The sequence below is a fragment of the Bubalus kerabau genome, chromosome 5 (genome assembly GCF_029407905.1).
Source record: "Bubalus kerabau isolate K-KA32 ecotype Philippines breed swamp buffalo chromosome 5, PCC_UOA_SB_1v2, whole genome shotgun sequence".
Classification (NCBI taxonomy): domain Eukaryota; kingdom Metazoa; phylum Chordata; class Mammalia; order Artiodactyla; family Bovidae; genus Bubalus; species Bubalus kerabau.
In genome coordinates, this window is record NC_073628.1 from 108,620,464 (window position 1) to 108,634,819 (window position 14,356).

Genomic DNA, 14,356 nt, shown 5'->3' on the forward strand with positions numbered 1-14,356 from the left:
GAACAAGTAAAAGAGACTAGAACAAACTGAGGTATATTAAAGGCAACAGCTTGTTGTCCCATTTGGGCTCCTGTAAGAATGGACAAGGAAAACAGAGTTCTTACCCTTTGCTTTTAAGCCCCAGATGGTGGGACTGCTACGATCTCAGCAATGTTTGGGGATTCCCAAACAAGTGTGTGTGTGTGTCTGTGTCTGTGTGTATGTGTCTCTGTGTGTGTGTGTGTCTGTGTGATGGTGGAGCTGCTGCGATCTCAGAAAAGGCCTGGGGATTCCCAAGGGAGTATGTGTATGTGTGAATGTGTGTGTGTACACTCTACGCCCCTCCCTACCCAGAGGAAGCCTGTCCCCACAGTCCTACCCAGCAGGGTCCCTATCAGGCCTGCTTCCCACTCTTGCCTTTCACTGCACACTATACTCTGACACACTTACAGTCTGGCCTGGTTGATGGTCTCTCTAGCAAACAGGTCCCAGACACACAGCGCAGGTCTGTTTCACTTGCCTCACACCCAGAGCCCAGCACAGATGCCTAGCTCAGAGCAGTGGTCACTGCGAGCAGTCAAACAAACAAGTGTCTGACAGTCAAGTGCCAGGAGGTACTGGAGCCATGATGGCTTTAAGAGGAGACGCACTCAGCTGGTAACAGAGTCCAAGGAAGTGGATGAGACTGGGGAGCAGAGAGCAAGAGAATGGTGAGGACCAGCCCTCAGGACACCACTGTTTCAGGGTCAAAGGAGCAGAGGAGACCTAGACAAAGACATCCCAGAGGCAGGAGGGGTACCAGGAGCGTGTGTCAGAAAGGCCAGGAAAAGGTTCAGGGAACGGAGGGAGGTCAACAGTCAAAGACTGCTGGTGAGCCTTTAAAATCTGCTGTATCTGATCCCTCCCTCCAATGCCCACTGCCCATCCGTTAAACCTGAAATAGCACAGCAATTCCCACTTTTCCAACAGATGTCCAATTGGTGCCCCTCATGCCAGCACCCGCTACCCTAGGAACCGAAGAAAGCAACAAGGAGGAGGCGGGGTCCTGCCCACCGGCCAATGCAGGAGACTAGTGGGGAGTTCCCACCGGGACCAGTGAACTCTGATAATCATCTCATTGTGATAATCAGAGATAAGAAGGGAACTCTATTTTAGTTAGGGTAGCTGGGGGTGAGGCAGGCACATCTCAGAGAAGATGATACAGAGACTTGGTCTTGAAAGATGAGAATGAGCCATGTGGGAGGACTAAGCATTCCAGAGAAACATCCTGAGGAGACAAAGGCTTTGGCAAGTTTACGAACCAAAAGAGGTCAGGTCAGAGTGAGCCAGGAGAAAGCAGAGGCGGCCGCCACCAGATGCTGCAGCACCTTCACCACCAAGGTTCAGAGACCAGCCTTTGGGAAGCATGGGGCGCTGCAGGGTTTAGAGCAGGGGAGTGACAAGATGTGATAAAGCCTCAGTGCTTCACATTTACTGCTTTCTTACTCCTGCCCACATGGGATGGGAACCACTACTATCCCTATTTAACAGGTGAGAACAAACACCGAGAAGGCAGTGACTTGCCCAAGTTCAGACAGCTGGAGAGGCAAAGCCAGGACTGAAGGAGAAATATGGGTCACAGGACAGCAAAGGTGAGGCAGAGTTGAACCACCCTGTAACCTTCTCTAATGAAGTATTAACATCTGAACAAGAAGAAAGATAAGCCTTCTGTCATAGTTCCCTCCACAGTTATGTAAGGAAATGCTGTTCGAGTGGCTAATTTCTTTTTCAAATTTCAGAAATAACCTAACATTTTCTAACCAAAAGACAACGTCCTGGATTTTATAAAAATTGCTATTTACCTAGTAGAATACATGATTCTAAGTGAGATTTAAGTGCTGTCATCATTCAATGCATTAGCTGCCTGAACTACACGTTCTCTAATTGAGGTTCAAGTTATAACGGATTGGAATCACTTTACTTGGGGAAGGCTTTTTTAAGTCTTTAACATCAAACTGGTATTTAGAGTTACCTACAAAAAATAAAATTCTAAATTAATGATATGCTACAATGCAAAAGTGGTTTTGATATTTTACACCATACATATTTTTAGGATTACAAAAAAATCAGGAGAGACATCAAAAATGAAAGATAGCAGCCATCCCACAGTTTCACCAAATCTTTAGAAATATTACGAACAGATTTATCTAGATGGTTAGATGGTCTCCCATAAAAGATTTCCTGTAAAAGGAATAAATAAACCATTAATATGCAGAACAAATGGATCAATCTAAAAAACATATGCTGACCAAAGGGAGATAAACACGAAGGAACATACACTATATGATTTCATTTACCTGAAAGTCTTGAACAGAAGACGACCAAACCATAAGGACAGAAAGCAAGATAGTGGTCACCTGGGGTGGAGGCCGAGGGGTGCAGAGCAGCAAGAAGGAACTTTTGGGGGTGATGAAAACGCCCTATATATTGAGAGTGGTGCGTAGTGACATGAGTGTGAACATTTGTCAACACTCTTTTGAATGAGTATATTTTACTATACGTAAATTACACCTCAAAGTTGATTTTAAAGTAAAATAACTAAGTGAATCCTACAGTCTCTCTTTAAATCATGCTAAAATGAAATTTGCTCCTTGGAAGGAAAGCTATGACAAACTGAGCCTATGAAAATGCAAAGACAGCACCTTGCCAATAAAGGTCCATATAGTCAAAATTTTGGTTTTTTCAGTAGTCATGAATGCATGTAATAGTTAGACCATAAAGAAGGCTGAGCACCAAGAACTGATGCTTTTGAACTGTGGTGCTGGAGAAGACTCTTGAGAGTCCCTTGGACAGCAAGGAGATCAAACCAGTCAATCCTAAAGGAAATCAACCCTAAATATTCACTGGAAGGACTACTGATGAAGCTGAAGCTTCAATACTTTGGACACCTGATGAGAAGAGCCAACTCACTGGAAAAGACCCTGATGCTGGGAAAGATTGAAGGCAAAAGAAGACAGAGGCGGCAGAGGATGAGATGGTTTGATAGCACCACCAACTTAATGGACATGAATTGAGCAAATTCCAGGAGACAGAGGAGGACAGAGGAGTCTGATGTGCTGCAGTCCATGGGATCACAGAGTCAGATGTGACTTAGTGACTAAACAACAACAAAAAAGAAAATAAATAAAAAAAGTCAATGCCATAGAAAAAATTTTTCAAGGTTTTTCTTTAACCCAAGTCAAGCATTATTTTGCTCCAAAACCTCCAAAAATGTCCCATCTCCCTAAGTAAAGTCCACTCTGGTCCTCACAATGACCACAGGTCTGATCCAATACCACATGTGGCCTGGAATCAGTCTGCTCCACCTTCTCTCCACAGTCTCAGATAAACAGTCACTGGGTTCAGTACATAGCAGAGCAGTGGCACTGGCTGCTATTACATAAGACTGCATGTGCCGTCTCATACTAATGTCTTTATTTTTAAAAGTATAAGAAGAAACAAGCTTTACTGACATTTCACTTAAATTTCTATCAGTAACTCTTTATACACTTCACCCAGAGATTGATTGCAAGTCACTGTATCAGTTTTAACCTATTTAATTAAAGCACCTCGTTTCTTACATATCAATTTGACCAAAACCAGCACTGGGGTGGAGGTTGGGGGGCGGGGGGCAACAGCAGTAGGCAACAGGAGAGTTCAGATTCAATATCCCTTAATATTAAGTACACAACATAGTATATTCACAATACTATGAAACCTTGAAAAATATTCACATATTCCTGCACAGCAGACTAATACTAATCACCACAGCAATTGTCACCAGCAAAAACATCTGAATCAGAGAGTATTAAAACACTCCAATTCCATGAACAATTCTTCTTTGTTTAGACTTGCAAACAATATTCTTGGTTACTGTTCTAGATGCTGGGGGAAAAAAATAAAACGAGCTTCAGTCTCCTGAAATAGCATTAAATTGTACTTGGTTAAGGAATGAGTGAAACTGCAGCGAGGATAAGCAGATAAGATAAAGAACAAGAAAATCACATACACCATCTTTGCAAGAGAACAGCAGTCAAACAATTTCAAAAACACATTAAAAAGTGCCCTCTTTCAGAAGGCTGACAGGTCCATTAGGCTGTCCAGCTGAAGAAACTGTCCTCAAGTATGGTATTAATAGTGAACAAACGGAGAAGGCAATGGCAACCCACTTCAGTCCTCTCGCCTGGAAAATCTCATGGATGGAGGGGCCTGGTAGGCTGCAGCCCATGGGGTCGCTAGGAGTCAGACACGACTGAGCGACTTCACTTTCACTTTTCACGTTCATGCATTGGAGAAGGAAATGGCAACCCACTCCAGTGTTCTTGCCTGGAGAATCCCAGGGATGGAGAGCCTGGTGGGCTGCCGTCTATGGGGTCGCACAGAGTTTGATACGACTGAAGCGACTTAGCAGCAGCAGCAGCAGTGAACAAACATATTAGCACACTCTTGCCCGCTAACAGTCTCATCTCCCCAGGGCAGGAAAAGTGACATTCTAAAAAACTGGAAATCAGAGTATGTCTCTGTCCAGTGGCTTCCCGTTGCATTTATTTTTTTTTAATGTGTTTATTTTTGGTGGCACTGGGTCTTTGTTGCTGCGTGCAGGCTTCTCATTGTCGTTAACTTCTCTTACTGTGGAGCAGAGGCTCTAGGTGTATGGGCTCAGTAGCTATGGTTCCTGGACTCTACAGCACAGGTTCAGTAGTTGTGGGCACATGGGCTTAGTTGCTCTGATGCATGTGGCTTCCTGAACCAGGGATCGAACCCATGTCTCCTGCATTGGCAGGCAGATTCCCATCTACTGTGCCACCAGAGAAGGCCCCCTCATTGCATTCAGAATAAAAGATAACTTCTCATGGCTCTTAAAAGTGAAGTGAAAGTGTTAGTCACTCAGTCATCTTTGACTCTTTGTGACCCCATGGCCTGGAGCCCACTGGACTTCTCTGTCCATGGAATTCTCCAGGCAAGAATACTGGAGTGGGTTACCATACCCCTCTCCAGGGGATCTTCCTGTCTCAGGGATTGAACCCAGGTCTCTTGCATTGCAGGAAGACTCTTTACCATTTGAAAATACCCGGGAAGCCCTACAGAACTGGCCCTCACCTCTCACATCAACTTCATCCTATCCAGAGTCCCTACGGCTCACCAAGCACCAGCCCCGGCTGCTCTCTGTTCCTTGAACCAGCAAGCTCATTCTCACCTTCCCGTCTATGCACTCACTATTTGTTCACACTGCCAATAACTTTCTTTTGCTACACACATCTGGTTCCTGGTTATTACTTGAGTCTCTATTCTATTATTAATCAGTTCTTCAGAACAGCCTTCCCTGACCATGTAATCCAGAGAACCTTCCCCCATCATCACGCACCATTCTTTATCACACTACCTTATTTCAATGTCTTCACAGCACTTTTCACTAAGTGAAATTATCTTGTTTGTCATCCTGCTTTTTAACTGTCTCCCTCTAAGAGAAGATAAGTTACAAAGCATAGCCCTTGCCTGTCTAGTTCCCTGCAGGCAGAATTCACAACACATGGGATGCAGTCTATGCAGGACAAAAGAGGGGATGAGAGAACATTCAGAACAGCTAAAGTAATGCACTCTGGATCTTTCCATTATTCTGACAGCTTATCACAATTCTAAGAGTTGGATCTGCAGCATCAGTGACTAAAAGCTTATTTCAGTATGTAAAATTTTAGAACAAGTTTGGAAGGCTGAATTGCTTTGCTACTCATTACTGACAATACCATGGATGATTGATCAATATATTAAGTTGCTGCCGGTGACTCAACAGTACAGAATCCACCTGAAATGCAGGAGACGTGGCAGAAGCCACAGGTTAGGTCCCTGGGTCAGGAAGATCCCTTGGAGAAGGAAATGGTAACCCACTCCAGTATTCTTGCCTTGAAAATCCCACGGACAGAAAAGACTGGCATGCTACAGTTCATGGGGTCACAAAGAGTTGGACACGACAGCAACTAAAACAACAGCAAATCATAAATCTATTATACTGACAGAAAGTTTCATATATTCATAACAATGAGTTATATAATGGTTCTTAAAAAAAACTGTGTGACTCAATAAGTTAGTCATCAAGACACCTGTATTAAACCATTAGGGCTTAAACCCACACAATGTTATGCATCAACAGTATCTCGATAAAGCAGGGGAAAATCATTGGGGCTCTACCTAAATAGTACAGTTCTCTTCTCCTCCTAAGCACATGATGGGTTTGCACTGCTTTCCCCTCTTGAGTTTTAAATTAGATGTAGCCATAGAGTAACTTTGGCCAATTAAGTAAAAGACATGTGTACTGACACAAAGCCTCGGTCATCCTTGGTTCTTAAGCAGGCTTAAAGCTCAACATTCAGAAAACGAAGATCACGGCCTCTGGTCCCATCACTTCATGGGAAATAGATGGGGAAACAGTGTCAGACTTTATTTTTTGGGGCTCCAAAATCACTACAGATGGTGACTGCAGCCATGAAATTAAAAGACGCTTATTCCTTGGAAGGAAAGTTATGACCAACCTAGATAACACATTGAAAAGCAGAGACATTACTTTGCCAACAAAGGTTCGTCTAGTCAAGGCTATGGTTTTTCCTGTGGTCATGTATGGATGTGAGAGTTGGACTGTGAAGAAGGCTGAGCGCCGAAGAATTGATGCTTTTGAACTGCGGTGTTGGAGAAGACTCTTGAGAGTCCCTTGGACTGCAAGGAGATCCAACCAGTCCATTCTGAAGGAGATCAGCCCTGGGATTTCTTTGGAAGGAATGATGCTAAAGCTGAAACTCCAGTACTTTGGCCACTTCATGCGAAGAGTTGACTCATTGGAAAAGACTCTGATGCTGGGAGGGATTGGGGGCAGGAGGAGAAGGGGACAACAGAGGATGAGATGGCTGGATGGCATCCCTGACTTGATGGACGTGAGTCTGGGTGAACTCCAGGAGTTGGTGATGGACAGGGAGGCCTGGAGTGCTGCGATTCATAGGGTCGCAAAGAGTCGGACATGACTGAGCGACTGAACTGAAACTGAACTGAGATCCACACTGGATGTTAGCAAGAACAAGAAATCAACAGTTGCTGTGTAAGATGCTGAGATTTTGGAGCTGCCTGTCTGTAAGTACAGCATCACACAGCTCATCCTGACCAGTACAGCAGTATAGCATGGGAATCGAGAACCTGGGCTGTGGAATCTGACCAGCCTGGTGTGACTCAAAGCTCTGTCACTTACTATTTGAGAGATCATGGGCCTCTGGGCTTAATGTCCTCATCCATAAAATACTTATAATACCTACTCTTCCTAGAGAGTTAGACAAGAGTTGGACACAACTTAGTGACCAAACCACCACACTCTTCATACAGTGGCTGCAAAGACTTGAGTTGAGATAATATATATGTAACACACACTACAGTGCCTGGCATGTTGATTAAGTGCTCACTAGATAGCAAGTGGCATTAAACTTTAGCACATCTACTTTAAGCCACTATGAACATATTTATATTATGGAACTTGGTGGCCCTGGATGTTCTAGAAAGTAAAGCATTCTAAACTCTGGGACAGCCATTTATAAAGTTCTGGTTTCTCCTAGAAAAATCTAAGAAAAGATAAGAATTGTAGAACATCTCAAAGTTAACAGGGATGGGTATGGAATGATAGTGAAGCAAGCAAAGGTAACTATGATTTGAAAGTAGAAAGAAAAGAAAATGGAGAGTGAGGGGAGACAATGGCTGGAAAGGCTGGGTTCTAAATTAGGAAGATAAGAAACAGTAAGAAAGGGTTAAGTGCTGAGAACAGACATAAAGAGAAAATAAGCAAAGAGCATGTGGGTCTAGAGCTTTGTCGATCCCAGGGCTGAGGGTGGAAATACAGCCTGGCCTGCTACAACTGCAAAGCCTTGGAATACTGATTGATAAGACAGCAGTTCAAAACACTGCTTCAACAGTCAGTGCTTAAAATGCCAGGAGGCTTTGTACTCGGTGGTTTTTTCTAAAGGACTCCCTTGTAAACAATATGGTATGCTGACTCCAAGGATCCTTCAGTCCCTAACACTCAGCTGTCAGGCATGTATAAATGACAGACTCCATGATATTGTCTTAGAAACTTAGATACCAACCATAAGATTCACCAAAGCAATGTTGACCAGGCCCTAGAGAGAAATATCTAACCCTAAAGTCATCATCAAGATTTTCATTAAAAATTAACCCTGTTCAAGTTAAAACTTGCTTAATATCTAAATTTTTGTGTAGTTATTTTGAGGCTTTTCAGGCACTTACTGCTCAATTTCAGTGGCTGAAAATAAAAATAAACACAAGAGGGAAAAACAGCAAATGTCCTGAAACAATTCCTAATTTTTAAAAATCATGGAGATGGGACAGTTGTTGAAAAATACTCACAGATTGTATGTCATGATATAATAATCAGGTCTCAGTATCATGAGACTAATACTCTTCAAAGAATATAACTAAAGATGCTGAAAATTTTACTATAAAAAGTGGACATTTTTATAATCCAAATAAAAGTTTCATCACTACCAGACCACTAAAGTTACACCCAAATCAGAAATGCACTAGCCATTAGAAACATAAGAGGACCCTTTCCCACTGATATTTGGCATCAAAGGGAGTTCTCTACAAGAAATTGTAAAAAAGCCAAAAAAAGAACTGGTTATTGCTCCAACTCTTTGAACGGCATGTGGCCTTTCCTTAAATGCAAGTTCTTCTGATATAACTGCAATATTAAAGCAAAAGTGTGAGGTGTCACACAGGTCTAAATATACTTTAAATAAAATATTACTAGCTTAGTACGGCTAGCCACCTGAAATAAATGACGCCAAAGAGTGATGCAACCTAAGTGATGTCAATATTTAGGTTCTGCTTTGGAAGCTTTGACTATCATTCCAGTCCAGAATCAAGGCTCCTCTAACAACAGCTCTGAGACAGTAGAAAAGCAAGTTCCATGAGGAGACAAGGTCAGCATTAAGACTCAATCTTAAAAGAGGAAAATAAATGAACTTTATGACATGTATATGCACATAACTTTGATGAACAGTGACTATGAAAAAAATCCATTCTGTTCTCTTTTTCCCTCCCCCATCTCACCATTTCAAAAATAATCTGCCTTCAAAAGCATGTCAGTAAATCTGCAAGCTTTAAGAATAATAGAAACCATGTGCCCCATGTGTTCGCCAGATTCATTTTTTATGATGTATGGTCCTCTGCATTAAAATCAACAAATTTTTGATAAAGAAAGTAATGAAAAGAAATCAAAAGAATCCATTCCAAAAATTTCACCTCTCTCAATCCCAACAGAGGACCTGAATGTATTAAACCTGGTCACCTAATGAAATTGGACTTGTGATCTCCAGCAAGAGGCACCTGTAAAGGATAAAAAAGGTGTCTGAAGTTTCAGTTGATAAGGAGTACAAAATGTTTTCAAGCCTGAGAGCTTTAAGCTAAGCACCAAAAATTACAGACTTCACATATTTAAGTTCTTTCCTTCATATTAAAAAAAAAAAAAGTTTTATAAAGATGTCAAGAGAGAACGCTTCTAATATCCATACATTCCTGTAACTGCAAGTGAAAAGATATTAAGACTAGAAAACAAGAATCCTACTTTAGAATATATAAAATCTACATAACTGGTTCTACTTATCAGAACACCCTTAAGGCTACAGAATTATTTAATCTCCAGGTAACCCCACACCCTCCTGTAGGGAGAAACACATCTTATGTTTCAATATCCATCCTCTTGTTTTTATTCTAAATTGGTTTTTAAAGGACAGAAGGCTTAAAGTTTCCCATTCAGCTTTGGTCTCTAAAAATAACTTTCAATTTTCTCCTTGCAACCAACAAGTTATTACAAAATAAAAAGCACTAAAAATGGAAGCTTAATAAGCTTCAAAACAAAAACAAAATAACACCAGGGAAAGCAAAGAAAAAGGAAGCCTGAACTGAGGCCCTAAGATGCCACAGAAACGCCAACTCACGCAAGACAATGCACACTCCATTCCACGAACACACACACTATGAAAATGACGAACTAACGAATGGTGTTAAGCAACAGAAAGAAAAATCTAAGAGGAATGAAGGTGTGTGTTACTATCTTTTAAAAATTAAGAACTGGACTAACATCTAGATAATGTATTTGTATAAATTCTTATTTTTAAACTCACCTGATTCATTTTCAATTCCTGTTGTGTTCTGAAAAGATACACACAACAAAGAAACTTCTTTGATTACATGAGCCCTAAAAAGAAAAACAGACAATTGTGATATGTACCTGCCTACAAATTTACAGTGATTTAAAACCACATAGAGAACTGTAGAGTCTGCTCAAAGGACTATTCATAAAGCAACTCCATGCTAGATCAACTTCAATCTACGCTAAGAACTTACTTTGCAGATTTATTATCTACAATAAAATAGATGTCTTACTATCCTTTACTGGGGCTTCATTGTACTCTACAATTGAAAGCAGACTCATTAGAATGACATCAGATTTTTGCTTTGGAACTGAAGCATACCTAAGAAGAAATAAATTAGCTTTGTTAGTAGAAACACAAAGCAGTGCTGAGTAATTTATTAAGCAATGTAAAGGTTCTTCTTTGACTTATATCAATACTGTGTTGAATACAAACACAATTAGACCCCTATACATTATTTTGTTTTTCAAGTTCCTGAAGTAGAAAGGGTGAGTTTACTAACATTTCCGTGGAGATTTCTCTTTGAGAAAAAGAATGGAAACTTTGTAGTAAAATGCAAATATTTTAATAAAAGCTGTTTGGAAAGAACTACAATTACTCCTTTAAAATTTTTCTTCGATTTATCCATAGTATAGGAATGGAAAGACAGAATTATTTCTTGCAAATGCAAATGACATACTTGTTTCTAGAGAACAAGCCCTGAAGACGGTCCTTTCCGCACCTTCTGTCTTAGGAGTCACTCATAATATATGGAGATCATGAGAGGAGCCCTGCCGCTGTAACAGTCTTGTTTTCATCATGCACGGAGACACATCACTAAACAGAATTCTATTTCTTCAGGATTTACCTACGTTCATGTTTCTTTCCTAGACGCACAAGACTTACGTTGTACTTCATGTTCTAACTGCTAATACCCCAGGAAATTATAACTTAGGGACATTCTTCATCCTAAAATATACTGCCTGCCCCCTATCATCAAGAACAGTGCTTTGATATTTCTCCCGGTTTCATTAATAAGGATTATTTCAGGTTTTTCTCCTTGAGGTCTTTAGCCACACTCACCTGAACACCTTTAACAATCAAAGGCACTATATTTAAGTTAAGGCCTAGTCACCTGAACTAGTTTTTATTCATAACTGGCACAGGTAATGTATTTGACAACTTGCAATTTGTTAGAAAGCTCAGCGCTAGCCAAATCAATATACACTCTGCAGAAGTAAATATGCAGTGAATATGATTTCAGAAAACTGGTAATTAACCCATGAAGTTCATTCCTTCAACTTTATAATATTCAGCATCTTTCTCACATACATTTAACATGTCCTTCCTTAGCATACATATTCTTCACTGAAATTAAGCCTTTTCTATTATGGCTATTCAGTTCCACCAGGAGGGTCCTGGTGACACCTGAGGCACCCAGGAGTGAAAGAAATGGCAGGGATTTCATCTACCCTCTCACTACACTTTTATAAATGGATTTACTAACACTGGCCATGAAGAACTAGCTTTGGAGGGGAAGGAAAAAAACCCTGTAGTAAAATGCAAATGTTTTAATGAGAAAGATCTTTGGAAAGATGTTTTACCATTTCCTTTGCTCCGTCTTTTCCTTCTCACAAGAATCATTGATTATCATTAGGAAGCTTCTTCTAAGACAAGCAGGCTCTGGGCTACCGTCACATAAACCAGCTCAGTTAATTTTCACAAGGTTAGTTTCTCAACTAATGACAGAGATTCAAGGAAGCTAAAATTACTCAGTAACTTTGGTTTCTGCTATGGCTTCTGAACCATATTTCACCAGCTTTTTTATTCCTGCCTCACCTTGCACCTACTACACGCCAGGCTCTACTTTTGAGCAGTGAGCAGACAGATCCCTGCCCTCTAACAAATAAGCAAGCAAAACGTGTAGTATGTCAGATAATCAAAGTGCTTTAGAGGAAAACAGGCACCTGAAGAGGGAGACAGGGATTATAATCTCCATCTCAACACTGGCCAGTGAATCCATCACATGGTCAGAGAAGGCCTCACTGAGAAAGCAGGTGAGGAGCTGAGAGTCAACAAGGGAGGGAGGAAAAGCATCGTGAGGAGGAAGACTGTACACAGCAGACAAAAGGCCAAGTGCAGGACACAATGGCACAGAGTGGGGTGGGGAACAGGAGAGGCGGATTGAAACATATGCTTTGCAAGGTAAGCACCGTCCACCAGAACGGCTACAGCTTTTTCATCCAGAGATGGCAAGCCACTGGGAGGCTTACGGTGGCAGAAGCGACCTAGTGTGACTTAGATTTAAAAGGAGACTATATGGGAGTAGGGTGGAAGCAAGCAGACCTCTTAGGAGGCTAATGTCCCCATCTAGGCAAGAGATGATGGGGCCTTGGTCCACACAGCAGAGTTGTGACAAGTCGGCAGATCCTGATCTATTTTTAAAATAGAGTCCCCAGGATTTGCTGCCAGATTTGATGCCATGTATGAAAAAAAAAAAAGAGGAAGTCAAAGATGACACCAGGGTTTTCATCCTAAGGACATGGAAGGATACAGCAGCCATTTTCTGAGAAGCTATCTCCTTCTTTCCATCTGCTTTTCACTTATTTTCCCTCTTTATTTAATACATTTTCCCTCCCTTTTCCTCCCCTTTCATAGTTGCCAGCTCACAGGCACAAACCAAACAACTCAGATACTGTGACATCTAAAAATGAATAGCTAAAATATTAAAGTACTTAAAACATCTTACTCTTTCATTTATTTCAATGAATCTCAACTTTTTAATGAAAAACTTGTAATTCAGATTGTTACATGAGTTAATAATAATCTGATTTTCTACACTGTCTGTTCCCTCTCTGTCCAAATTAGATGGCATTCATCCTTTCTTCCGAAGAAGGCAATGGCAACCCACTCCAGTACTCTTGCCTGGAAAATCCCATGGATGGAGGAGCCTGGTGGGCTGCAGTCCATGAGGTTGCTAAGAGTAGGACATGACTGAGCAGCTTCACTTTCACTTTTCACTTTCATGCACTGAAGAAGGAAATGGCAACCCACTCCAGTGTTCTTGCCTGGAGAATCCCAGGGACAGAGGAGCCTGGTGGGCTGCCATCTCTGGGGTTGCACAGAGTCAGACACGACTAAAGCGACTTAGCAGCAGCAGCAGCAGCATCCTTTCTTCAGGCTTCCCTGGTGGCTCAATGGTAAAGAACCAGCCTGCCATCGCAAGAGATGCGGGTTCAACCCCTGGGTCGGGAAGATTCCCTGGAGAAGGAAATGGCAACCCACTCCAGTATTCTTACCTGGGAAATCCCATGAACAGAGGGGCCTGGTGGGCTACAGTTCATGGGGTCGCAAAGAGTCAGACACAACTTAGCGACTAAATAGCAGCAACAATATCATTTCTTTCCAAAAACTAGAAAGACCTTAACATCTTTAAGGGTTCACTATTTATTCTTGATGCTGTATGCTTGGACCCTCCTCTCTATCACTTCTAATCCTAATTGCTAAAAACAAGACCCTCTTTTTTTTTTCTCTCTCTTGACTAACAATATTATCAGATTATATATCTAAAATATTTTACAATAATGAAAAACATCACAAATCTAACACTGACTTCTCAAATGATATTTTAAATTAGGATATTCAACTATATTAAAAACAAGAGATGTTACAAGAAAAGAACTAAGATTTTGGCAGTGTCTCTCAACACAGGACCATTGCATTTGGAGCTGAGTACTCACTCCGGTGCAAGACTGTCCCTTTCATTAAGGCCACTTAGCTCTGCACTGCGAAATCAATGCCAGCAGCTCCCTCTGAGCCACACATCCCCAGACCCCCTTCTGGTGGAGAACCTCTGAACTGTAGTAATCATGTACTAGCTGCACCATGATAATACATTTTAAAGCAACTATAGATTCTAAACTCTGTTATTGGAATAACTTCCCTAAATTCCTCCAGGATTGCAAAACCCCTGTGGAAGTGCATGGCAGTTCTACATAACTTTTACATTCAGTGTTGACTTGAACAGCACTGATTTATATACCTACCTTTCTAACACAGTTATCTCAGGGTCTGTGTTTTATCAAACACAGTAACTTGAAGTATCAATCATACCAGTATAGCGGCCGAGAGGAATCTTTCCACACCTACCACTGAAACTGAGGAATTCTATCAAACTT

At 41.3% G+C, this 14,356-nt stretch overlaps 1 protein-coding gene across 13 annotated transcripts in view; it reads right to left on the bottom strand.

The window, feature by feature from the left end:
• The window catches only part of PRDM2 (PR/SET domain 2), a 135,667-nt gene that overhangs the window by 105,069 nt on the left and 16,242 nt on the right, over positions 1–14,356 (bottom strand). For 6 of the 13 annotated variants that reach the window (XR_008714979.1, XR_008714978.1, XM_055582633.1 and 3 more), the window contains exon 2: positions 10,170–10,243. The exons of 2 other annotated variants lie outside the window; for them this stretch is intronic. Coding sequence is in view for 5 of the 11 variants with exons in the window: in XM_055582633.1 (XP_055438608.1) it covers positions 10,170–10,178 (9 nt within the window). In the remaining 6 variants the exon portion in view is untranslated. Of the gene's footprint in view, positions 1–9,288; positions 9,373–10,169; positions 10,244–10,878; positions 11,210–14,356 lie in introns of those variants that run through there. 5 more of the 13 variants (XM_055582640.1, XM_055582641.1, XM_055582638.1 and 2 more) reach the window with 3 other exon arrangements.